At 40.1% G+C, this 25810-nt stretch overlaps 1 protein-coding gene across 3 annotated transcripts in view; it reads left to right on the forward strand.

The window, feature by feature from the left end:
• The window catches only part of MAP3K15 (mitogen-activated protein kinase kinase kinase 15), a 135545-nt gene that overhangs the window by 66265 nt on the left and 43470 nt on the right, over positions 1-25810 (forward strand). For all 3 annotated transcript variants that reach the window (XM_014791143.2, XM_087427620.1, XM_087427619.1), the window contains 5 exons: positions 4093-4263; positions 8797-8909; positions 9141-9300; positions 12544-12694; positions 20581-20688. In XM_014791143.2, coding sequence (XP_014646629.2) covers positions 4093-4263; positions 8797-8909; positions 9141-9300; positions 12544-12694; positions 20581-20688 — 703 coding nt within the window. The remainder of the gene's footprint in view (positions 1-4092; positions 4264-8796; positions 8910-9140; positions 9301-12543; positions 12695-20580; positions 20689-25810) is intronic.

Genomic DNA, 25810 nt, shown 5'->3' on the forward strand with positions numbered 1-25810 from the left:
TTTAAGTTAATGAAAAAATTCAAGAGAAATCTTGATGTAATTGGTCCAAAAAGAAACCCAATCAAACAAACCTGAACTCATATCAATAATTAAGTATTTAAAAGAGTTAAATATGTTCTTTTCAGAATCCTGAATATTTCACACCTCAAAAGTTGGCTCATAACAGATGTAGAAATTTTATTCCTCATTAAAGTTTTAATCTTTTTCATTTTCTTGCCACAGACTTGAGAAATTATTTAAATACTTTTGTAAATTTGAGTTGGGTTGGTATCTGTTGGCTCTTAAAAATTAAAGAATGTCATGGGTGGGCTATTCATCAAGAGATCTGGTTCGCAGGCTGGTAAAATTGGATTCCATATGAGGAAGAGAGGAAAGATTGAATATATTAGAACAAGACCAAGGTAGAAAATGGAAAAAGTCAGAGTTGAAGTACAGGCTTGATTATTGCAGGCTTCCACAAGGACATCAAGTGTCTAGATTAGCCCTTAACCCAGGTTGGGTTCCACAAGAGAATAGGCCCTAATGCCCTAAGATATCCATTGTATCAACTGAATGAACTCTCTTATGCATCCAGAATGGGGCTAGCTCTGTACCATCCTTTGGAGAATTAGTCATTCAAATAATCAAATAATTTTCTCTAGAGCTTAATTCTCTCACAGAACTCCAGTTGAGAAAGGCTGTTTTAGGTACTAATCTGTCTTGGATGACGCAGTAGCTTTTCGAGGTACAGATTCTCAGGAAAGAAAGTGTAAAAGAGCCCGTTGCCAATAAATTAAAAAGAATAATCTCTTTATTCATTTATTAGAATAGTTATTAGTAAAATATATGCAGGAACACCTTGTATAAATCCCAGAAATGATTTTTTGAACAGTTTAATGTGTATCCTTCCAGACTTTTGTCTATGCACATAACTGTATAAGTAAATAGTGGTTATTGCAAAGAATGGGATCATGCTATTCTTTTAGTTCAGCAATCTTTTTCTATGAAATGTTATGAAGGTTCTTATATATAATTACATATGGATCTGCCTCTTTCTAACAATTGCATGATATTCCATAGTTTGGTTGTTACAAAATATATTTCAGCATTCTTCTGTTAATGGACATTTGAGTCATTTCCAGTTTTTCACTATTATGAACAATGCCATAATAAACACCTTTGTTCAAAAATTTTTAAATACATATATATATAAGTATTTCTATATTATAGACTCCAGAAGTAGAATTGTTGAGTCAAGGTGGGTACCTTTTCCTTTTTTGTTTTTATTATATAAATTTCAAATCTACTTAAAAGTAGGGAATAACATCATGAACCCCCAGGTACCGCTTATCCACTTCAGTACTTAGCATCACACGGCCAGTTTTGCTTTCCTCTCGCCCCCACCCACTTCCTGGAACCCCAACACTGCATTTATTATGAAGCAAAGACATATCACTTTATCCATAGATATTTCAGTATGTGTCTCTCAAAGTTAAGGACACTTTTATAAAACATAATCACGATTATATTCTCATACCTAAAAATTAACAATAATTCCTTAATATCAGTCTTCGAGTTTTCCAAATTGTCTCTCTCTCTTTTTTTTTTTTTTTACAATGGGTTTTTTTGAATCATGGTCCAGACAAGGTCTGTACATTGCATTTGGTTGATATGACTCTTAAGTCTTTTTTGGTATATAGGTTTACCTTTCTCTTATTTTTTCTTGCCCTTATTATTTATTTGTTGAAGAAGCATTTGTCCTATAGAGTTTCCACCATTCTGGATTTTGCTGATTGTATCTCTGTGGTGTGGTTTAGTGAGTTCCTCTGTCTCTTTTCCCACTGTGAGTTGGTAGTTAGATCTGGAGGCTTATTTCAGATTCTGGTTTGACTTTTTTTTTTTTTTTGGAAAGAATACTTAATAATTGATTGTGTACTTTATCTGGTTTTTCTCTTTTTGTGATGCTAGCAGCCCTTCACAATCATTGCTTAGATCCATTATTTCATTAGGGGTTGTAAAATAGTGATATTTGAATTCTATAATTACTTCCTGAGTTATTAGCATAAATACTTTATAAAGAGAAATTTCCCCTCATCAACAACTTGGTTACCCTGGTGTACAGTTTGTATAGGAAAAGGAGGATGTATGCTTGATTTTTGCCTTGATCAGTTTTCGAGAACAATGACTTGGTTCCCTAGCATCCTCCAAAAGTGCCCAGTGAAGTTTTATAAGATCATTATGAATTCATCATTTTAACATAGTTGATGTTTCAATCCTTTATAGTTTTGATTCTTCTTAATGCTCAAATTGTCCCTTCTTTAGCCAAAAAACTGATTCAAGTTGGCTCCTGAGTCTTTCTGATATGAGCTTAGTAACTTCTTTGCTTCTTTGTATGTTAAGATGTTCCAGGATCATTTTAGACATATCTGGAATCAGCCATTCCTCCAAGGAGTCCTGGTTTCCTTTTAGTGAGAGGTGATATTTACAGATCCCAGTCAGGGCTTGGAGGTTCTCATTGCTACTGAGTTGGTCATTGTTTTGGACCTTTTCAGTGGACAGAGCGGGGAAACCACTTCATGAATTCGTACTGATGTTCCAATTCAAATTTAGGACTATAGGATTTTTACTTAACTTCTTTTGTTTTTATATTTGTGTCTCTTATACTCAAAAATCTGGTTCCTAATGATATTAATATCATTATTTGTTGTATTCTATACTATAAATACATAATATTTTCAAAATACCAGTACCAGTATTATCACTAACATTATGATTACTGGAAACTACTTAAGATTTCTTTGCATTTATTTTTTTTCCTTAGGTTACATCCTCTTAGGAAAATACAGTCAAATTACTGTGTTTTAAAATCATGTGAATTAGTTTCTCTTTTGTGGGTAAGCCATCAACCAGATGCAGCAGGTTCATTTGTTTTGTTTTGCCGCAGCCACAAATTCAGATGTTATATTCATTGGCAAATGGTGTTTTTAGGGAACACTTTAAAACAATTTTATTTCATTTTTTAATCATTATGTAAAAAAGTTATGTAGCTTCAAAGTCAAGTTCCAAGAAGTGTAACCCCTATGCCTATCCCCTTCCTCATGTTTTCTCCCTCCACCTGTTGGAAGCCACTGTATTACCTTTTGGTTTATCATTCCATTTTGAAGAAATAAAAGCGTATACATATATTTATTCACATCCTCCCTTTTCTTAAATAAAAAGGTAGCATTCTGGTGCACGGTATTCAACACCTTGCTTTTTTGTCTTAATAGTATATTCTGGAGATCTCTCCATAGCAGTATTATATAGAAGTTTTTTCATTTCTTTTTATAAATGTTTAATATTATAATATGAATATAATTAGCCATAGCTGATTTAATCAGTCCCCACTACTGATGGACATTTGCTTCCAAACCTTCCCAGGAATACTTTTAATATTTCACAGCAATAAACTCAGGTTATTTTGTGGCAAATATTATTTTAACAACTGTCTAAGGAATCCATTTTCTGTGTATAAAATGAAAATTTTATCATATAATCTAATAATAGAGGAGACTGATTTATGAATATACAAATAATTTTCTGAATTTCTTGTTCCAGTGGGTATAATATGAGATAGGAAAATAGGAATTACTAGGCTCCTTTCTCATTTGAGGATGGCAAAGCATTTCAGGTCAAGGAATGCCAAGATACATTTCTTAGTTCATTTTGGCTTTCTGAATATGAGTCCCTGCCACTTTTCCAAAAGAACTTTTTGTCAAAGTGTTTCATCTTCCTGATTCAGGCTTAGCTTCTGAAATCCTTGCACTCCATCCAGCTGCAGGGGCCTGCCATCTTACTTTTTCTGTCTTTCCGTTGATCTGTGTGTGCTTTCACCCTCAGTCTGGGTCTAATTTAAAGAGAAGGGATCAAGTAGGGACTGAGTATGACTGTATGAGATTTACCGGTGTAGATCTTAAGCAGTTGTTATATTTGAATATGAAAAAAGAAATATAAATTAGAGGTTTTTTCCTGCTAAAGCACAGCACCCTTACACCCACCCTTCACAGAATGAATGCATATATACTCCTGTGTCTTGATTCAGACGTTCATGATCTTATTACATGACTCTTTCAGGAGAAACAGCGTAGGAGACCGTGAGAAGGCTCTGCAGGTCATGCTCCAGGTTCTGCAGAGCTGTGACCACCCGGCCCCTGACATGTTCTGCCTGTGTGGAAGGATCTACAAGGACATCTTCTTGGATTCAGATTGCAAAGATGACGCCAGCCGAGACAGCGCCATTGAGTGGTAAGTCCTCAGCCCCAGTCTGCAGCAAAGAACAGAATTGCAGAGGTTGAGGATCCAGGTCTTTTCCCTACATTGGTGTGCCTGCCTGTGTGCTGGCAGTGGGAAAAAAAATGCCGTAAATGTGGCTTGGGAATTTCCAGATTCCTTTTTCCAAAAGGAAACCGTTAGAAACAGGGTTTTCTACTGGTGACATTCTTCCCACAAGTTCATTCATTTATAAGGGCAAGAAGGAGGCTCAGCACACTCCTTCCTAGCTACTCCTTCCAGAACTTTATTCCACTGCCATCAGGGCATTATTTTCTTAATGAGCTGTTCATTCCTTTATTTATTTATTGCTTTATTCAACAAATGTTTATTGAGGGTTTACTGTGTGCCAGAAACTTTTTTAGATGATGGGGATAAAGACACAGCAGACGTGAATCCCTGCCCTCATGGACCTCGCATTGCTGGTAAGGGAAGGCAGATAAACAAAGTAAAATATTCAGGATGTCAGCTGATGGTGAGGGCTATGGGGAAAAGTTAGGGAGAGAGAAAAGGAGGCTTGGGAGGAGTCATCTGCGATTTGAGATAGGGTGGTCAGTGAAGGCAAATAGAGATGTGAAGGTGGTGAGGGAGTGAGCCTTGCAGATAACTGGAGAAAGTGTTCCAAGAAGAGGGGATGGCAAGGGGCAGACATTCTGGGCATGCTCAAGGATGGTGAGGCATGAGCAAAGGCTGAGTGGCAGGAAATGGGAAAGCAGAAGACCCTTTCACTCTGTCTGAGTGAGATGACACAACATTGGAGTGTTCGGGGTAGAGGAGTGACGAGATCTGACATGTGTTTTAACAAGAGTCCTCTCACTGTTACGCAAAGAATACGTTTTGGGGGTGTATCAGCTATCAATTGCTGCATAACAAACAACCCCAAAACTTAGTGGCTTAAAACAACATTGATTTATGATTTCTCATGATTCTGTGGATTGGTGAGGCAGTTCCTCTGCTGGTTCCACCTGGGCTCACTCATAAAGTTATAGTCATCTGGAGGGTGAGCAGGGCTGGAAGGTCAAAGATGGCCTCACACACATTTGGCAGCTGGTGCTGGCTGTTGGTGGAGAACATCCATTCTCTGCCATGTGGTTTTAATCCTGGGAGACCAGCTTTCTTATGTGGGTGGGCAGCATTCTAAGAGGGCAAAGGTGGAAGCCACAAAGCCTCTTGAGGCTTAGGCTCAGGAATTCACGTGCAGTCAGTTCTGCCACAGGCTGTTGGTCAAAGCAGATCACATGGCCAGTCCAAATTCAAGGGGGTGGAGAAACAGACTCTACTTGTGGGTGGGAGAAGTGGCCAAGACACGTTGCAAAGGCACGTGCATAGTGGGATGGGAGGAATTTGTGGCCATTACAGTCTACCACAGGGACGAGGGCAGAAGCAGGAAACAAGAGACTACAGGCATACGTTGGACATATTGCAGGTTCAGTTCCAGACCACCACAATAAAGCAAATATTGCAAGAAAGTGAGTCGCACGAATTTTTTGGTTTCCCAGTACATATAAAAGTTATGTTTATACTATACTGTAGTCTATTAAGTGTGCAATAGCATTATGTTTTAAAAAACAATGTATGTACCTTAATTAAAAAATACTTTATTGCTAAAAAATGCTAACTATCATCTGAGCCTTCAGCGCCAATAGACTTGCTCAACACAGGGTTGCCACAGACCTTCAATTTGTAAAAAACACTGTTTCTGTGAAGCTCAATAAGGCAAAGTATGCCTGTATTGCAGTAATTTAGGGGAAAGCTGATGGTGGTTGAACCAGGATGGTAGTGATTAAAATGTTGAGAAGTCATAACCTAGGTATATTTTGAAGGCGGAGCCAATAGTCCACATCATCCATTTCCATCACAAGAGCTCTTGGCATTGCTGTTGCACTCTCATTTAATTCTAACTGCTGCCTCGCTCTCGCTCTCGCTCTCTCTTTTCCTTCTGTACATGCTGGAGGCTCTGTCTTCTACTATTTTCTCTCCATACACACACTCTTCCCTGGTGATCCTAGTCACTCTCACACCTTGGGACCCTTAGCTGGAGGTCTCCATACCAAACTCCATCCTATGTGGCCCTACATCGCTCCCTCTTTGCCCACCTGTTCTATCTCAAGATGGGGCTGGTATTTAAGACTCAACATGTCCAAAGCTGAAGTCATTTCTTTTTCTCCACAAGGGATGGCTTCCGATGTCTTGCTTCTCACAACCATTCTTTAGCCTCCTAGGCATACACTGTTGGTTAATGTTTGATAACTTTCACTCACTTATCTCCCTGTACAGGCAGTTCCCAATTCCAGCCCTTCTGTGAGTCTTCTCTCACTGCCAATCCTTTCCCGTCACTACCGCCCCCAATCAGTGCCATTTTTTTTTGTTTTTACTTTCTTGCCAGGAATGTTCTCACAGTATCCAAAGTAGGCTTTCTGCTTGGTGTCTCTGAAGTCTGTCCTTCATAGATTGACAGCTTACTTCTCCTAAAGCTCAAAGACCCACCATGGCTCCTCACTCCCTATTAAATAAAAGATCAAACCCTTAGATCACCATTCTAGGTGCTCTGCAAACTTTCTCCAACCCACCCCTGGCCCTGTTTCCCACTACCTGATATATATCCTCCTAAACTGAAGTTCCTTAGGAGCTCCCTAAACTCCCATCTCTGCACCTGCCATCTTCTATGCTGTGGGTTCCCTTTCCAAATCACTGCTATACAGTTCTATCCATCTTCATACCATATCTCAAGTCTCCAGGGGTGGCTCTATATGTCTTCTGTGAGTCCCTCTGGACTTGGATTTGTGTGGTTTTAGGATCTTTATCCTCAAATATCCTCCTATTCATGCTGTATTTTCACTAATTGTGTGTGCATCTTATCACTTCTCCTGTAGTATAGGTTCTTGGAGGGCAGGGACCTTGTTTTATTCTTAGTTAATCCCAAGTAGTACCTAATGCACAGTATGGTAGAGAGGAGTCACTCATGGTGTTGAAGGGAAGGGAGAGGAAGAGAAATTAACAGCTGGTAGAGCCAAAATAGGAAGCTGTGTTCCCACCATGGTGGCCAAGAATTCAGCCCTCAGGTCAGGGAATTACTGCCTGTGGCTCTTTTAAGAAACTCATAGGAGCCTTTCTCCATCCACTTCAGAAGGTAGTGGCAGTGGGTACAGGAGCAACTGAAGCTTCCTCTTCTGGTCCAGGCATTTTGGCTCCGGTGAGACCTTGGGGATCGTCTAACCCAGGCCCTTAGGTATGGATGTGGAACGTGGCTTAGGGAGGCGAGGGGCTGGTCCAGGGTTACAGGGCTGGTCAGAGGCAAGCCTGGGACTGCAACCCTGACTTTGAGTTCAAGTCTTGTTTGCCCGCAGGCTGGGCCCGTTTGATTTAAGGATAAGAGGCATAGAGAAATTACCCACTCTCCTCTCTCCCCAGATAACTTTTCATAGTAAAAGAAAATGAAAAAAGTCAAATATAATAGGATATGAAATTTAAAATCCCCGAAACGTATAGGGGGAGAAAGGTTTCAATTTTATTGGAATTTTGTTGGCTGAGGTTGAAAAGACTTTCTTGGTGTCTTCTGGTCCATCTGAAGGTACTTGTATTATGCCCCAAAATTCATAAAACCAGATTTTAAGTGACTTAAATGGTAAGTTCTCTCTTCCACAATTAATATTTTGTTGGTGTTTAATTCTGTTGTTGTCACATGAGTGATAAAATTACACTTGGTTTACAAGTCCTTGGTATGAACTGTGCCACTTAAAAACATTTTTGTGTCAGTATGTCATTGATTGAATTGTTTTTCCCCCAATCGTGACATTCATACTTGCTCATGGAAGAGAAAGGAACTTTTTATGTATAGAAAAAAAAATAAGGGAATTAAAAATAGCACTGTTAACCTTTTGGTATAAAAATGGTATTCTCAGTTTTGGATCTTGTTCTTTATCCCAATGTAATTAGATCCCTGCCTCTTCTCTCACTGTATGTCGCTGATCTTAGAGCTCTTTGGGATCCCGGATTCTGGCAATACTGCTTCATACATGAAAAAATGATTCCATTTGGTCATAAGAGCAAACAAATAGCCTGCAGAGAAATAGCCTGTAATTGATGCGATTTCTATGTAATAAAAGCTCAATGTACAAATGGAGTCTAACTTTAAAAATGAGACTTGGACATCAAATTGTGGTCTACTTCTGGGGAAAGGATTCTAATTGGTTTTAAATTTCTTTTGAATACTTTAATATGGTTTCCTTATTTTATACAATGATCATGATTTTTATAATAAAAATATAAACCTTATGAAGAAAAAGTTTGAAACTTCCTAGTGTAAGTTATTGTGTTGCATAATATTAAGACTTTTTTTAAAGCTATTTGAGTGCTGCATGTAGCTGTTTGTAAAGGTGGGGGGAGCTGGGAAACGATAAATTAGATTAGTAAAAATCTTCATGAGAAGGTTGATTTGTACCATTATTTACGCATTTTTTTCTTCTACCATAATAAGGTAATAAGATTTGGGTGGTTCTGTGATTATAGGTACCGCAAAGGGTTTGCGCTCCAGTCATCTCTTTATTCCGGAATTAACCTTGCGGTTCTGCTGCTAGTTGCTGGACAACAGTTTGAGACTTCCATGGAACTAAGGAAAATAGGTAAAGCTGTTTATTATTGCAGATGTTGATGCTTTGGTAAGCCAAGTTCAGTATTAAAAATTATGTTCAAATAACTAGCATTATATTTCAAAAGGAACAGTTACTTTCTGATAGCACCCCGAGACAGTAGCCAAATTAAAATGCCCCCTTTTTCCTCTGTTTAAGGCTTGCATAATATGATAGGAACTAGAAAGATTTTTCATAACTTGATCTTAAATTCAAATTCTTAAGGTGTCCGGCTGAACAGTTTGTTGGGAAGAAAAGGGAGCTTGGAGAAAATGAACAATTACTGGGATGTGGGTCAGTTCTTCAACGTCAGCATGTTGGCCAGCGATGTTGGGAAGGCCATCCAGGCAGCAGAGAGGTTGTTCAGACTGAAACCTCCAGTCTGGTGAGTCACATCTGTGTGTTGTCATCACCCATCTCAATATCTGATCTTGTTCTGAAATGTTTTCCCTAGGGAGAAAAGGTGTAAATGCAAAAAACAATAACAATTGCTCTGTTTCTCCTTCTGACTTCCTCATTAAAGCAAAGTGAGGGGGCAGAAAGAACAGCTCTGAGGGCTCAGCTGGTTTTCTGTGAAGGGAGAATAAGACAGACACACACACACACACACACACACACACACAATCAGCATATATCCCTACGTGCTATATCTCCAAGGTGAAGCTCTCAATCCTATTAATTTCTTCAGGTCATCTAGGTCCTCAAGAGCAAAACAGTCTTTGGTACTAGTACGTATTGTGTGTTTGTGAGAAAGCAGGTAGTAAAGCTAAAAGCACACCAAAAAAATGATGTTCATCAGAAATGAAAACTGGAACTAAAAGACCACTAATATGGTCAAGAAAACAGTGGCAGAGCAGTGGCCCTAGGTTAGCCCATTGTATGGCCATTAAAATGTGCAAGAAAGAATACTTGGAGATGTGTAAATGTGTTCATGGTTTATCATAGAATAAGAAAAGCCAGTTGCAGGGTATATTTTTCTTTATCAGTCCTTCTCATACTTGGGCATGTTTCAAAATCACCTGTGTTGGTTAAAACACAGATTGCTGTGCCCACCGTTAGGATTTCTGGTTCAAAAGGTCTAGGGTAGCGCCTGAGAATTTGCATTTACAAATTCCAAGCTGATGCTGCTGGTCTGGGGACCACCCTTTGAGAACCACTGTTCTGTATGGAGTCATTTTAATTAAAAATCTGTGTTTTGTGTGTGACTCAGAGGAAGGTCTGGGAAGATTGGGCAATAGCTGACTTCCCCGATAGACATTAAACTCCATTAGAATTATGAGTATCTTATTGATTGCTGTAGTCTCATAATAGATGCTCAGTAGACATTTGTGTAATTAATGGCTGATGAATTTTCTTCAAAATATTCGCAGTGGTTTTCTCAGGGAAGTAACCTTATAAGAAGTTTTTAATCTGTTTTTTTCCTTTTTTCTATTTTCTGATTTGTCTTAAATGCATTTGGATTAGTTGCATAATTTTAAAGATTTTATTTTTAACACTCCATGTTCATCTGCCCCCTCATTTCCCAGCTCAGTGGGCCAGTCTGGACTCCCAGGGGCAGGAATGTCTTCAGTCATAACTAGTTAGACCTCATTTCTTCCCAGTCTGAAGGACTTAAATTTGGTCCCCAAACCATATCAACGTCTTGAAAGTTTTCTGAGGCTGAGAGAACACAGAGGCAGGCTGAGCTTCCAGCCCTCCTAGGGTGGCTGCTGTTTCCAGAATTCTAATTTTAAGGTGCATCGCTGCGTCTGAGCCAGACAGAGCTGACTCCATGGAAAGGAGACCCGAGGCTTGAATACATTCCCATTACGTCAGCACCTAGACCGACTTATAGTGTTGGTACCTATTGCTATGGGTCCAAGACCACCCTGAGGTTCATGATTCGCTAGAAGAACTCACAGAACTCAGAAAAGCTGTTATACTTGTGGTTATGGTTTATTACAGTAAAAGTATACAGATTAAAATCTGCAAAGGCAAAAGACACATAGGGCAGAGTCCAGGGGAGACAGACACTGTCCTCTCCCAGTGGAGTCACATGGACAGTGCTTAATTCTCCCAGCAATGATATGTGACAGCATGCACAATGTAACGCCAACCAGGGAAGCTCACCAAGCCTTGGTGTCCAGGGTTGTTATTGGGAGTCAGTCATGTAGGCATGGAGCACCCATGTAGCTGACCTTAGTCACTGAGTCCCCAGCCTCTCTGAAGGTCACACTGATACAGGATGGCCCAAGGCCCCTACCATGAATCATATTGTTAACATAAACTCTCTGGCATGGCCCAAGGCCCCAGGTAAACAAAGACACTCTTATCAGGCAAAATGTCCCATGGGCTTAGAGGTGATCTCCCAGAAGCCAGTCAGGGGCCAGACCTTTCTTTGGAATATACAGTGTTTGGACAACCCAGGCCTTCTGAGTTAATCCTTTACTACACAGTACGCAAGCAAGTCAGTCGGAGTCTAGCTCATCTACCTTCCCAAGATAGCTCCAGATTTGATCCTCTAAGGGCAAAATAATACTCTGGTGCTTTCAGCGGAACCATCGCCGTTCACCACCAGAGAGGACGTCATCACCACTGCCTGGTGATTATGTTTCAAAAAGTTAGATTTTGGGGCCGGCCTGGTGGCACAGCGGTTAGGTGCACATGCTCCACTTTGGCGGCCCGGGTTCACCGGTTCGGATCCTGGGCGGGCACTGACACACTGCTTGTCAAGCCATGCTGTGGCAGCGTCCCATATAAAGTAGAGGAGGATGGGTACGGATGTTAGCCCAGGGCCAATCTCCCTCAGCAAAAAAACAGGAGGATTGGCGTCGGATGTTAGCTCAGGGCTGATCTTTCTCACCAAAAAACAAAACAAAACAAAACAAAACAAAAGTTCAATTTGCCTGAAGACAGTAAAGATGTGGTGAGATTTGAGACCTCATAAATTCAAAATCTACCTGGTCAGACCTAATTTTTTTAAAAATAAAAGATAGGAGTTTCATGTCAGTGATTGCTAGGGGCCAATGAAGGGATGGGGATGGGAGGGAAGTAGGCGTGGCTATGGAAGGGAAACATGAGGGATCCTTGTGGCAATGGAAATGTTTTTTTATCTTGACTGTATCAATGTTAGTATCCTGGTTGTGATATTGTTCTAGAAATTTGCAAGATGTTACCATGGAGGTAAACTGGACTGAGGGTACATGGGATCTCTCTGCATTGTTTCTTACAACTATACGTAAATCTACAATTACCTGAAAATATAAAGTTTAATTAAACAAGAAAAAGACAGTGGGTTTGAAATTTTGTCATTTTGTAATTGCTTTGAATTTCAAACTACTTGTTCTTGTTACTTAAGACAGTTATCAAATGCTTGCCAGTCTCTACGCTCTGAACACCATGTACCAAAACTGAGGTTTAGTTCAACGTTGGTAAAAAGCCAATGTTGTATGATTTTGTTGGACAAACTTATTTTGCCCACTGTTTGGGTTTCTTTTAATTAAATATGTGGCTGCCAAATGATTAAGAAGCATTCACTACACAATATGAATTTAAGTAAATAAAGCTTTTGGGAAACTTCTTTTAAAGGGAGTAGAATTGAATTCATTTTCTTTGGGAATCTAATTTCTTGGTGCTTGTGATTTTTCAGGTACCTGCGATCATTAGTTCAGAACTTGTTATTAATTCAGCGCTTCAAGAAACCCCTTATCGAACACTCACCCATGCAAGAACGGCTTAACTTCTGGTTGGATATAATTTTTGAGGCAACAAATGAAGTTACTAATGGACTCAGATTTCCAGTAAGATATACTAAATCCATTTCTTTAAGATAAAGAAACTGGGGATGAGTGCTATCTAATTATTGAATACTCTGAAAGGAAGAAAACCTTAGAGTAGTTGAAAATGTTAGGATATCCATCAAGGGTATGTAGAATCAGCTAGGGATAGATCAACTCACTAGAAAGTTGGCTATATCCTCTAAAATAGTAGTTCTCAACTGGGAGTGATTTTGTCCCCTAGAGGACATTTGGTGGTGTCTGGAGACGTTTTTGATTGTCACAACTGTGGGGAAGGTGTTGCGACTGGCAGCTAGTGGAGTGGAAGCCAGAGACTCCCTGAACATTCCACAGTACACAGGACAGCCCCCCAACAACACAGAATGATCCAGCCCCAAATGTCAGTAGTGCCGAGGCGGGGAAACCCTGCCTATCCAATACAATGCAGTACTGATAGTGAAATTTGTGAATTCAAAGCTGTTTCCTATTGACCTTTGGTTTGCCTCTAGTACTACTAATTGATTTTCAGAACTTTATGGAAAAGCACAATTGCCTTTAGCTTTTCATTGAGTTTTTGTTTCAATTTTATGACTATCTTATAAGGAGTCATAAGTAAGATATCTAAGCATCCAAGAAACTGAACTTCAGATAATTTTTTTTCACATTTAGGCCATGAGATTTTGTGAACATGTGGTGTTCAAGAATTTTGTTAAGGGGCCGGCCTGGTGGCGCAAGCGGTTAAGTGCACGCACTCCGCTGCAGCGGCCCGGGGTTTGCTGGTTCAGATCCCAGGCGGGCACTGACGCACCGCTCGGCAAGCCACGCTGTGGCGGCATCCCACATAAAGTGGAGGAAAAGATGGGCACGGATGTTAGCCCAGGGCCAGTCTTCCTCAGCAAAAAAAAAAAGAGGAGGGGTGTGACGTCAGCGTCATGGCGGAGTGAGCTTTCCCGTGAACTCTTCCCCCGATAAGATACAACAAAAGGAACAGTCACAGACCAACAACGGAATCCCAGACAGTGAAAAGCTAGATCGGAAAGATCCACACTGCTGCACATCTGAGAGTGGAATGTGCTGGGCCCCCGGAGGAAGTGGGGAGAGGTAAGGAGAACTCCTCTCCCTCCCCATCAGATCAGCGATCCCGGTCCGCGCAGCTCCCAGAGGGGGGGAGGGGCGGCCCTCGGCGGGGAAACTGTAGCTCTTCGGGCTCTCTCAGCCAGTGGGAAACTCCCACACAGAGGACTCAGAAGAGCCACACGGCTACCATCAACATCTGAGCACCCCAGAAAGCGGATAACGAGGGGCGAAGGAGAAGCCCCCCATGCCAGGGACCCAGAGGGCAAAAGAGAGAGCCCCCCCCCCCCACAAACTGGACCCTCCAGCTGGCCAACCCGACCAGACCAAGCCATCCGCGGCAGACCGGACCAAGTGATCTGACCCGCAGATCGCAGCAGAAAAACGGCGGCAGAAAAACCGCGGCAGAGTGCAGGGGGCTTAGACTACACAGCCCTTTACCACCACACAGTGCTGGGGGGTGTAAATTGCAACCAGAGATTTCCAGGATGAGGAAAAACAAAGCCAACACAGGAACCACACTGCAAAGATATATGAAATCACCAGACCAGAAGGAAAATGACAAGCACCCAGAAACCAACCCTGAAGACACAGAAATCCATAATCTAAATGACAGAGATTTCAAAATAGCTATCATAAAAACACTCAACGAAATACGAGACAACACAGACAACCAATTCAATGAGATTAGCAGTTTCTTCACAAAAGAGATTGAAATCATAAAGAAAAACCAATCTGTTGATGAAGATGAAGAACACAGTGGAGGAGGTAAAGGAGAATCTGGAATCTTTAAAGAACAGAGCTGACAATATGGAGGAAAGAATTAGCATTTTAGAGGATAGGAATACAGATATGCTCCAGATGGAAGAGGGGAGAGAACTAAGACTAAAAAGAAATGAAGAAAGTCTCTGAGAAATATCTGACTCTATTAGGAAATGTAACAAGAATTATAGGTATTCCTGAGGGAGAAGAGAGGGAAAGAGGAACAGAGAGCCTATTAAAGGAACTAATAGCTTAGAATTTCCCAAATCTGGGGAAGGAGCAGAAAATACCAGTAAGCAAAGCCAACAGGTCACCTAAATATATTAACAGACAAAGGTCCTCTCCACGACACCTAGTGGTAAGTCTAGCCAGAGTCAATGACAAAGAAACAATATTAAGGGCAGCTAGACAAAAACAGAAAATATCGTACAAAGGAACTCCCATCAGGCTCTCAGCGGATTTCTCAACAGAAACTTTACAGGCTAGGAGAGACTGGAATGATATATTCAAAATACTGAAAGACAAAAACTTTCAGCCAAGAATACTCTATCCGGCAAAAATATCCTTCAAGTATGATGGAGAAATACTAACTCTCCCAGATAAACAAAAGCTAAGGGAGTTCATGGCCACGAGACCCTCACTACAAGAAATACTCAAGAAGGCCCTCAGGCCTGAAAAAAAGAAGAGAAAGGGAATACAAAGCTTGGAGCAAGGAGAAAAATAGGTAGATAAACTCAGAAAAATAGTAGATCTTTACCGGAATAGGTTAGCAACCACTTAAATACTAAAATCAAAGATCAAAGGAAGGAATTCACCAAAAATAAATTTAACCTCATCACTGTAAACACACAGCCACAACACAAGATAGAATAAGGTATAACAAGAACGACTTAGAAGGGGAAGAGGAAAGTGATTGAATTGACTTGTTATAAGGAAATAGGAGACCATCAGATAATGGAATATCTCATACACAAGATTTTTTACACAAACCTCAAGGTAACCACTAAACAAATAATCAAAACAAAACCACATATGATAAACAAAGAGAAAACTAGAAGAGTCATAAGACAGAACAACCAAACTGAATTGGCAGTCCGAGACAAATGGGACAAGAAACAAAGGAAACGCAAAAGAACCAGAAAATAAGTGACAAAACAGCAACAGTAAGCCCTCATATATCAATAATTACCCTAAATGTAAATGGATTGAACTCTCCAATCAAAAGATACAGAGTGGCAGGATGGATTAAAAAGCAAGACCCAACAATATGCTGCCTGCAGGAAACACATCTTAGCACTAAAGACAAGCACAGGCTCAGAGTGAAAGGATGGAAGACAATACTCCAAGCTAATGGCAAACAAAAGAAAGCAGGTGTTGCCATACTCATATCAGACAAAGTAGACTTCAAGATAAAACAGGTTAAGAAAGACAAAGAAGGGAAATATATAATGATAAAAGGGACACTCCACCAAGAAGACATATCACTTATATATGCACCCAACATAGAAGCACCAATGTACATAAAGCAACTATTAAAAAAACCTAAAAGGAGACATTAACAACAACACAATAATAGTAGGGGATCTTAATACCCCACTTACATCAATGGATAGATCATCCAGACAAAAAGTCAATAAAGAAATAGTAGACTTAAATGAAAAACTGGACGAGTTGGACCTAGTAGACATATACAGAGCACTCCATCCAAAAACAGCCGACTATACATTCTTCTCAAGCGCACATGGAACATTCTCAAGGATAGATCATATGTTGGGAAACAAAGCAAGCCTCAATAAATTTAAGAAGATTGAAATCATAACAAGCATCTTTTCAGACCATAAGGCTATGAAACTGGAAATGAACCATGAAAAAAAAACTGGGAAAGTGACAAAAATGTGGAGATTAAACAACATGCTACTGAAGAACCGATGGATCATTGATGAAATTAAAGGAGAAATAAAAAACTATCTGGAAACAAACGAAAATGAAAATATGCCATACCAAACCATATGGGATGCAGGAAAAGCGGTCCTGAGAGGGAAACTCATAGCGATACAAGCCCACCTTAACAAATAAGAAAAAGCCCAAGTAAGGCAACCTTAAATCACACCTAACAGAACTAGAAAAAAAAGAACAAACAAAGCCCAAAGTCAGCAGAAGGAGAGAAATAATAAAAATCAGAGCAGAAATAAATGAAATTGAGACAAAAAAAAAAAACAGTAGAAAGGATTAATGAAACAAAGAGTTGGTTCTTTGAGAAGATAAACAAAATCAAGAAACCCTTAGCCAGGCTTACTAAGAAAAAAAGAGAAAAGGCTCAAGTAAATAAAATTAGAAATGAAAGAGGAGAAATTACAACGGATACCACGGAAATACAGAGGATTATAAGAGAATACTATGAGAAATTATATGCCAACAAATTGGACAATCTAGAAGAAATGGATAAATTCTTAGACTCATACAACCTCCCAAAACTGAACCAAGAAGAAATGGAGAATCTGAATAGACCAATCACAAGTAAAGAGATTGAAATAGTAATCAAAAACCTCCCAAAAAATAAAAGTCCAGGACCAGATGGCTTCTCTGGTGAATTTTACCAAACATTCAAAGAAGATTTAATACCCATCCTTCTCAAACTATTCCAAAAAATAGAGGAAGATGGAACACTTCCTAAATCATTCTATGAGGCCAATATCACCCTGATACCAAAGCCAGACAAAGACAAAGAAAGAAAATTACAGGCCAATATCGCTGATGAACATAGATGCAAAAATCCTCAACAAAATATTGGCAAACCAAATACAACAATACATTAAAAAGATCATACACCATAATCAAGTGGGATTTATACCAGGGACTCAGGGATGGTTCAACATCCGCAAATCAATCGTGATACATCACATCAACAAAACAAAGAATAAAAACCACATGGTCATCTCAATAGATGCAGAGAAGGCATTTGACAAGATACAACATCCACTTATGATAAAAAACTCTCAACAAAATGGGAATAGAAGGAAAGTACCTCAACATATAATAAAGGCTATTTATGACAAACCCACAGCCAACATCATACTCAATGGGGAAAGACTGAAAGCCATTCCTCTGAGAACAGGAACGAGGCAGGGCTGCCCACTCTCACCACTCCTGTTCAACATAGTACTTGAGGTTTTGGCCAGAGCAATTAGGCAAGAAAAAGGAATAAAAGGAATCCAGATAGGTAATGAAGAAGTGAAACTCTCACTATTTGCAGATGACATGAGTTTATATATAGAAATCCCTAAAGAATCTGTTCGAAAACTATTAGAAATAATCAACAACTACAGCAAAGTTGCAGGGTACAAAATCAATCTACAAAAATCAGTTGCATTTCTGTATGCTAATAATGAACTAAAAGAAAGAGAGCTCAAAAGGATAATACCATTTACAATTGCATCAAAAAGAATAAAATACCTAGGAATAAATCTTACCAAGCAGGTGAAAGACCTATACAATGAGAACTACAAGACATTATTGAAAGAAATCCATGATGACATAAAGAAATGGAAAGATATCCTATGCACGTGGATTGGAAGAATAAACATAGTTAAAATGTTTATATTACCTAAAACAATCTACAGATTCAATGCAATCCCAATCAGAATCCCAATGAAATTCTTCACAGAAATAGAAAAAAGAATACTAAAATTTATATGGGGCAACAAAAGACCCCAAATAGCTAAAGAAATCCTAAGAAAAAAGAACAAAGCAGGAGGCATCACAATCCCTGACTTCAAAACATACTACAAAGCAATAGTAATCAAAACAGCATGGTACTGGTACAAAAACAGACACACAGATCAATGGAACAGAATTGAAAGCCCAGAAATAAAACCACGCATATACGGACAGCTAATTTTCGACAGAGGTGCTAAGAACATACAATGGAGAAAGGAAAGTCTCTTCAATAAATGGTGCTGGGAAAACTGGACAACCACATGCAAAAGAATGAAAGTGGGCCATCTGCTATCGCCATTCACAAAAATTAACTCAAAATGGATCAGAGACCTGAAGGTGAGACCTGAAACTATAAAACTCATAGAAGAAAATATAGGCAACATGCTATTTGACATTGGTCATAAAGGAATCTTTTCGGATGGCATGCCTACCCAGACTAGGGAAACTAAAGAAAAAATAAACAAGTGGGACTTTATCAGATTAAAGAGCTTCTATAAGACAAACGAGACCAGAATCAAGATGAACAGACAACCCACCAGCTGGGAGAGAATATTTGCAAAACATACATCTGACAAGGGGTTGATCTCCATAATATATAAAGAACTCACACAACTGAACAACAAAAAAACAACCCGATCAAAAAATGGGCAGAGGAAATGAACAGACACTTCTCCAAAGAAGATATACAGATGGCCAATAGGCACATGAAAAGATGTTCACCATCACTAATCATCAGGGAAATGCAAATCAAAACAACACTAAGATATCACCTCACGCCTGTTAGAATGGCTATAATCACCAAGACAAAAAACAACAAGTGTTGGAGAGGATGTGGAGAAACGGGAACCCTCATACACAGCTGGTGGGAATGCAAACTGGTGCAGCCTCTATGGAAAATGGTATGGAGATTCCTCAAAGAATTAAAAATAGAGATGCCCTATGACCCAGCCATCCCACTACTGGGAATCTATCCAATGAACCTGAAATCAACAATCCAAAGAGGCTTATGCACCCCTATGTTCATTGCAGCATTATTCACCATAGCCAAGAAGTGGAAGCAACCTAAGTGTCCCTCGACTGATGATTAGATCAAGAAGATGTGGTATATATAGACAATGGAATACTACTCAGCCATAAAAAAGACAAAATCGTCCCATTTGCAACAGCATGGATGGGCCTGGAGCGTATTGTGTTAAGTGAAATAAGCCAGAAAGAGAAATACAAACACTGTATGATCTCACTCATATGTGGAATATAAACCAACACATGGACAGAGAAAACTGTACTGTGGTTACCAGGGGCAAGGGGGGTGGGGGGTGGACACAAGGGGTGAAGGGAGTCATATATATGGTGATGGACAAACAAAAATGTACAAGCCAAAATTTCACAATGTTAAAAATCATTAAAACATCAATAAAAAAGAAGAGGCTTTATGCTGCAGCAATATCAACCATGGGTCTTTTATTTCTTGGAAATGTTTATTTTTTAAATTAAAAAAAAATGAGGATGATTGGCAGATGTTAGCTCAGGGCTGATCTTCCTCACACAAAAAAAAGAATTTTGTTAAATACCTAGTAAAAGATTAAGTTGTTTGAAATGATTATAATCAGGATTTTGTTCCTGGGTAATAAGTTTTAAAATCTTTTAATTATGAAATATTTCAAACCTACTGAAAGGTACAAAAGAACAGTGGAACAGACACTTGTGTAATCTCTACCCAGTATTAGCAATCTTGAACATGTTTCCTTATTTGCTTTAGAAATTCATTCGCTCTTTATCTCTCTCCCCGACTTTCTTCCCTCCTCCTTTCCCTCCCTCATTCCCTCCTTCCCTCCCTCTCTCTTGCCTTCTCTCCTTCCCTTCCTGTCTCCCTCCCTCCTTCTACCCCAGCAAAATAAAACATTACTGGTGGGATGTCAGCTCACTTTTCATCCCCTTGCATTTTTTATAGACTTGGTACCTACCTGCGGATCATCCAGTTTGCTTCCACATTTCTCTCAAGAACTGTAGCCTCCCTCTTTCTTCTCTGTCACCAACTCAGGCAGGCCTTTCTTGGCTACCCTGTCTAAAGAGGTGCCCCCCCCCCCTTTATTCCGCCTTATTTTCCTCCGAGGTCTATGTGATAACATATTGTGTATCCCTCTCTGTTTGTTACTCCGTCTGCCCCATCAGAGCATAGACCTCCCGTGGGCAGGGACTTGTGTTGTGGGCTGTGTATCCACGGGGCCTAGAGTGGTGTTGGCTCACAGTAGGCACATGATGAGTATTTGTGGAGTGCAGAGCTTCCACCTCGTCCCTGGGCAGGGAAACCTCTGTGATGTACTCCTGTGCATTACAGAAATCTGGTCTTCTTTCAGGTTCTGGTGATAGAACCAACCAAAGTCTACCAGCCTTCGTATGTCTCTATAAACAGTGACGCTGAGGAGAGGACGGTTTCTCTGTGGCACGTCCCACCCACGGAAATGGTAAGAAAAAACTTACAAACAGCTCTCTTTCTTCTGTATTATTTAATCAAAGATTCAGTTTTCAAGTAAGAGAGTCTATGCTGTAGTGTTTGGAAGAACAGGCACCTGTGGCTAACTTCTGAATTATGGGAATGTATGAGAGAGTATAATCACAGATGAAAAAAAGGAAGTAGGATTTCCCATTGTATATCTATTTGTATTATATATGTGTGTATATATATATATGTATGTATATATGTGTGTGTGTATATATACGAATGAATATAGGCTTGTTTTTAAAGTTAAACCATAAGGAGTGAATAAAGAATAAAGAGAATGTCCCTCCAAATCCCCCCTAGTGATTTGGTGATTATCTGTCTATACTTTTTTCTAAACTCACTTATATATGTATAATGTGTGTGTGTATACATACATTATATATACATATGTATGTGTGTGTATATATAGAGAGAGAGAAAGAGAAAGGCATTTTCATTAAAGTGAGATCATACAGTAAATATTTATTATTTTGCAACTCACTCTTTTTTTTTTTAAGGAAGATTGGCCCTGTGCTAACATCTGTTGCCAATCTTCCTCTTTTTTTCTTTTTTTTTTTTCTCCCCAAAGACCCAGTACATAGTTGTGGCTCATAGTTGTAGAGTTGTAGCTCTTCTATATGGGACGCCCCCTCAGCATGGCTTGATGAGCGGTGAGTAAGTCCGCGCCCAGGACCCGAACTGGCGAACCCCGGGCTGCCGAAGCTGAGCGCACGAACTTAACCTCTACGCCACCGGGCCGACCTCACAACTTACTCTTTTTAACTGATCTTTGCATCATGGCCAGTTTTTCATATAGCACACACTGATCCATCTGATTATTTTAAATGGAATATTCCCTATATTTCTGAGTATGGATGAACCATAATTTATTTCACCACTTCCCTGCTGATGCACTTTTTTTTGTGAGGAAGATCAGCTCTGAGCTAACATCCAGGCCAATCCTCTTTTTGCTGAGGAAGACCGGCCCTGAGCTAACATCTATTGCCAATCCTCCTTTTTTTTTTCCCTTTTTCTCCCCAAAGCCCAGTAGATAGTTGTATGTCATAGTTGCACATCCTTCTAGTTGCTGTATGTGGGACGCGACCTCAGCATGACCCTACAAGCGGTGCATCAGTGCGCGCCTGGGATCCAAACCCGGGCCGCCAGTAGCGGAGCACACACACTTAACCACTAAGCCACGGGGCCGGCCCCTGATGCACTTTTAGGTCTCAATTTTGCACTCTAGCTGATGGTAGGTATGCTGGGCACACCCTGGCGGTTACACCCTACCATGCTCATGTAGGTGTTTCAGGGGCAGAGAGTCCCAGAAATGGAGCTGCTGGATTCAAGACTACACACATTTACAATTCGATAGCTACTTTCCAATCTGTGCTCTTCTGATTTATACTTACACCAACAATGTGGGAGAGGAAACATTTTAATTGCCTGTTAATGAGATTACAGAAATGCTGGGCCAGGCCTGATGTTTTGTGGTAACTGCTATATTTTCATCTCTGTGTGTCTAAAGTACTTCATCAGCTTTTTTCTTTATTAAAATATTTTGTAATAATAAAAAGATATAGCACCTCTGACAAGTGCATTAGGTAGATCTATTTGCTATGTATATGTTTTCATGGAGTATGGGGAGAGTTCTGCCATTAACTTGGCAAAGAAGGATTATTTTTTTCCTGGAAACAAGAATGTGAGCAATTATGTTTTCATCAGGTGAAAATAAGCAATATCTTCAACAATAAAATGCAACATTGGAGAATAAGCAGAGGCTCAAAATCATATTAGAAATTCCTTATAAGAAATAGTCATGATACAACAACTCCCCATTGTTCAATGGGTGTAAAGTTTGAGTTATGCTTGATGAGTAAGCTGTAGAGATCTGCTGTACAACATAGTGCCTGTAGTTAACAAAACAGTTTTGTGCACTTCAACATTTGCTAAGAGGGTAAATCTTATGTGTTCTTACTACAGACACACACAAATAAAAACAAAAATCAAGGGATACAAGGACACTTGGGGAGGTGTTGGATCTGTCTAGTGCCTTGCTTGTGGTGGTGATATCATGGGTGTTTGCATATGTCCAAACTCATTAAATTATGCACATTAAATATGTGCAGTTCTTTGTACCTCAATTTTTTTTATACCTTATAAAAAAAGAAATAGTCATGAATGATATCTCAAGTTGTCTTAGTCTGCTCACGCTGCTGAAACAGGATAACATAGACTGGATGGCTTAAGAAACAGAAATTTATTTCTCACAGTTCTGGAGGTTGGGAAGTCTGAGATCAGGGTGCCAGCATGGTTAGGTCTGGTGAGAGCCCAATTCCTGGTTTGTAGATGGGGGTATTCTTGCTGTGTCCTCACGTGTTGGAGAGAGACAGAACTCACTTATGTCTCTTCTTATAAGGGCACTAATCCATCATGAGGGCTCCACCCTCATGACCTAATCACGTCCCAAAGGCCCCACATCTAAATACCATCACACTGGGGGTTAGGACTTCAACGTATGAATTTATGGGAACACAAACATTCAGTCTATTACACAAGTGTAAGCCAATAACCTTGTCTAATATTTAACAATGAAGCAACCTTGTTTTTTTGTTTGTTTGTTTTTGTGAGGAAGATCAGCCCTGAGCTAACATCCATGCCAATCCTCCTCTTTTTGCTGAGGAAGACCGGCTCTGAGCTAACATCCATTGCGAATCCTCCTCCTTTTTTTCCGCAAAGCCCTAGTAGATAATTGCATGTCATAGTTGCACATCCTTCTAGGTGCTGTATGTGGGACGCCACCTCAGCATGGCTGGAGAAGCGGTGAGTCCGTGCGCGCCCGGGATCCGAACCCAGGCTGCCAATAGCAGAGTGTGCTCACTTAACCGCTAAGCCACAGGGCTGGCCCCGAAACCTTGTTGATAATAGTCAGCAGCCGTTAGTGAAGATGAGCTGCCATAATATGCTTGGTTTTTTTTCCTGTACTGTGTGTATTAAATATTTGAGTGCAAAAGAGAAAAATTAAAGCTATAATAAAGTGAATTCATGGTGTTCATACAGATATATCTCATTTGAAGAATGCATGCATCTTCTATTAAATTCGCCTCTTTGGGTTTTTTTTGAACTTTTTATTGACGTATAATATACAGAAAAGTGCATCAATCATAAATGTAAAATTTGATGGATTTTTACCAAGTGGACACACCCAAATACCCAGTGCAGGTCAAGGAAGAGAACATCAGCAGACCCCCACCCCGGAAGTCTTGGTTATGCTCCCTTTGTGCCCCCTCCAGGTACCACCTCCATGAAGCAGCTTGTTCTCAGTGTTGGAATTCTTGTACTAGAAACCAACCTTTCTTATTCTTTGTGTCGTTGATGCCACCGTGATATGAAAGAATTTTCAAAATTCTCATCTGTCATCTCACTATTCCATTTTGGAGCAAGAAGGTTTTGGTCTCATGGAATTCTTCACACTTTGCCCACTTCATTTGAATCCTATAATGGTTGCTAGCCCTTAATGGACATTTCCATTGGCACATATAATATCTCACTAGTTGTAAATGTTTTACTTTGTGTATAGTCCGTAATAAGAAATGGAAAGAACTATACAAGCAGCAAATGCTAGTTTTCCTTGACTGATGAAATGTTTTGTACAAGTGCTTGTAGTTGTCAGAGCAAATGTCTGAGAGAAATATAAATTGCTTTTTTTCCTTGAGAGGAAGCCTTTGCTTTTGCCTTCATTTACATTTTTGAAATTCTGCAGATTGTGAAACCAAGCAGATTTGCCTAGAGTGAGATGACATTTCTCTACAGAGTGTTGCATTTTTTCCCAGTGGGCTACCGATGGTGGGAAGAGATCACACACATGCACATGTTCACACACAACGTCACTGTAAGATGAGATTAAGTTCTGGTTTATTAGCCAAGGATTCAGAAACTTATGCTGGTAAATGTTTAATAACCAGCTCTCCGGGGGACACGGGAGCAGAGGGCTGATTTATAGTTTTTTGCTGATTTCTGTGGTGTAAATACTCCTGCCATGGCCAGTTTCAAGCAACCAACATGGGGTCACTGAGTATGAGGTGAGGAAGAGATGTGCAAAATTGGCCTTCCCAAGCCGGTACAAGCTGTACCCAGCACATAGCACACCAATGTGACGAGGCTGCACAGTGCAGGAGCAAATGCAGCATTTCTCCCTCAGCTTCTCTTGGGCCCCAAAGTCACCAACAGGCACATCGTGGCCACCAGCATTGTCCACACAGATAGGGCTGCTAGTTTTGGAAAGCCCTTTTTTTGGTGCCTTTTATACTTACGTTAGCAACGGGAGAAACTTACACAAAAAGTCTATGCTCTTACCACAAAATTGTCACAAACACCCAAGATTTCTCCTCACACGTCTGCATTCTGGGGGTAGGAGGGCAGAAGCTGAGTCAACACCCAGGGGATCCTGGAGGCGTGCCTCTACCTCTGGCTTCCTGGCCCGTTTCTCCATAACCCACCCTGGCTCTGCCTCTAACGCACTTCTGTCAGGGGCTTCTGACACTGACATGGAAAGCTACAATCTTGACTCTGTTTTCTCGTCATGATTTAGATATGGTAAAATATCCCCTCTCAGAAAAGATCAGGACGCTGCCTAACAGAAAGTTCAGACTAGGAGGAAAACAGTCCCAGCTTTCCTGATCAAGTGCTCCGTGCCGGTTGACCCACCAGGACACCAAATCAGAAATAGTGCATCCAGTCTGTCTTCCACTACCAGATATTTCATGAAAAACTCCAGTCACAGATACAAGAGAGCATGGACTTAATGATACCATTTATATAATATTTCAGAATGGGCAAAACCCTCTGTGGTGGTAGAAGCCAGAATAGCAGTTGCCTTTGGGTGGAAAGGAGTGACTGGGAATGGGGTTATGAGGGAAGCATGTGGGCTGCTGCTAATGTTCTGTCTCTTGATTTAAATGCTGGTTACAGTGGGTATTCATTTTGTGGAAATTTGTTCAGCTAATCACTGTGCCCTTTTCTGAATATATGTTATACTTCAGTTAAGTTTAATAATCATTAAAAAGCACTCGTACTGGACCTCTTGATACTCTCCAACCATTACT

This window comes from Ceratotherium simum, chromosome X, assembly GCF_057802395.1.
Source record: "Ceratotherium simum simum isolate JZ-2026a chromosome X, ASM5780239v1, whole genome shotgun sequence".
In the NCBI taxonomy this organism is placed as follows: domain Eukaryota; kingdom Metazoa; phylum Chordata; class Mammalia; order Perissodactyla; family Rhinocerotidae; genus Ceratotherium; species Ceratotherium simum.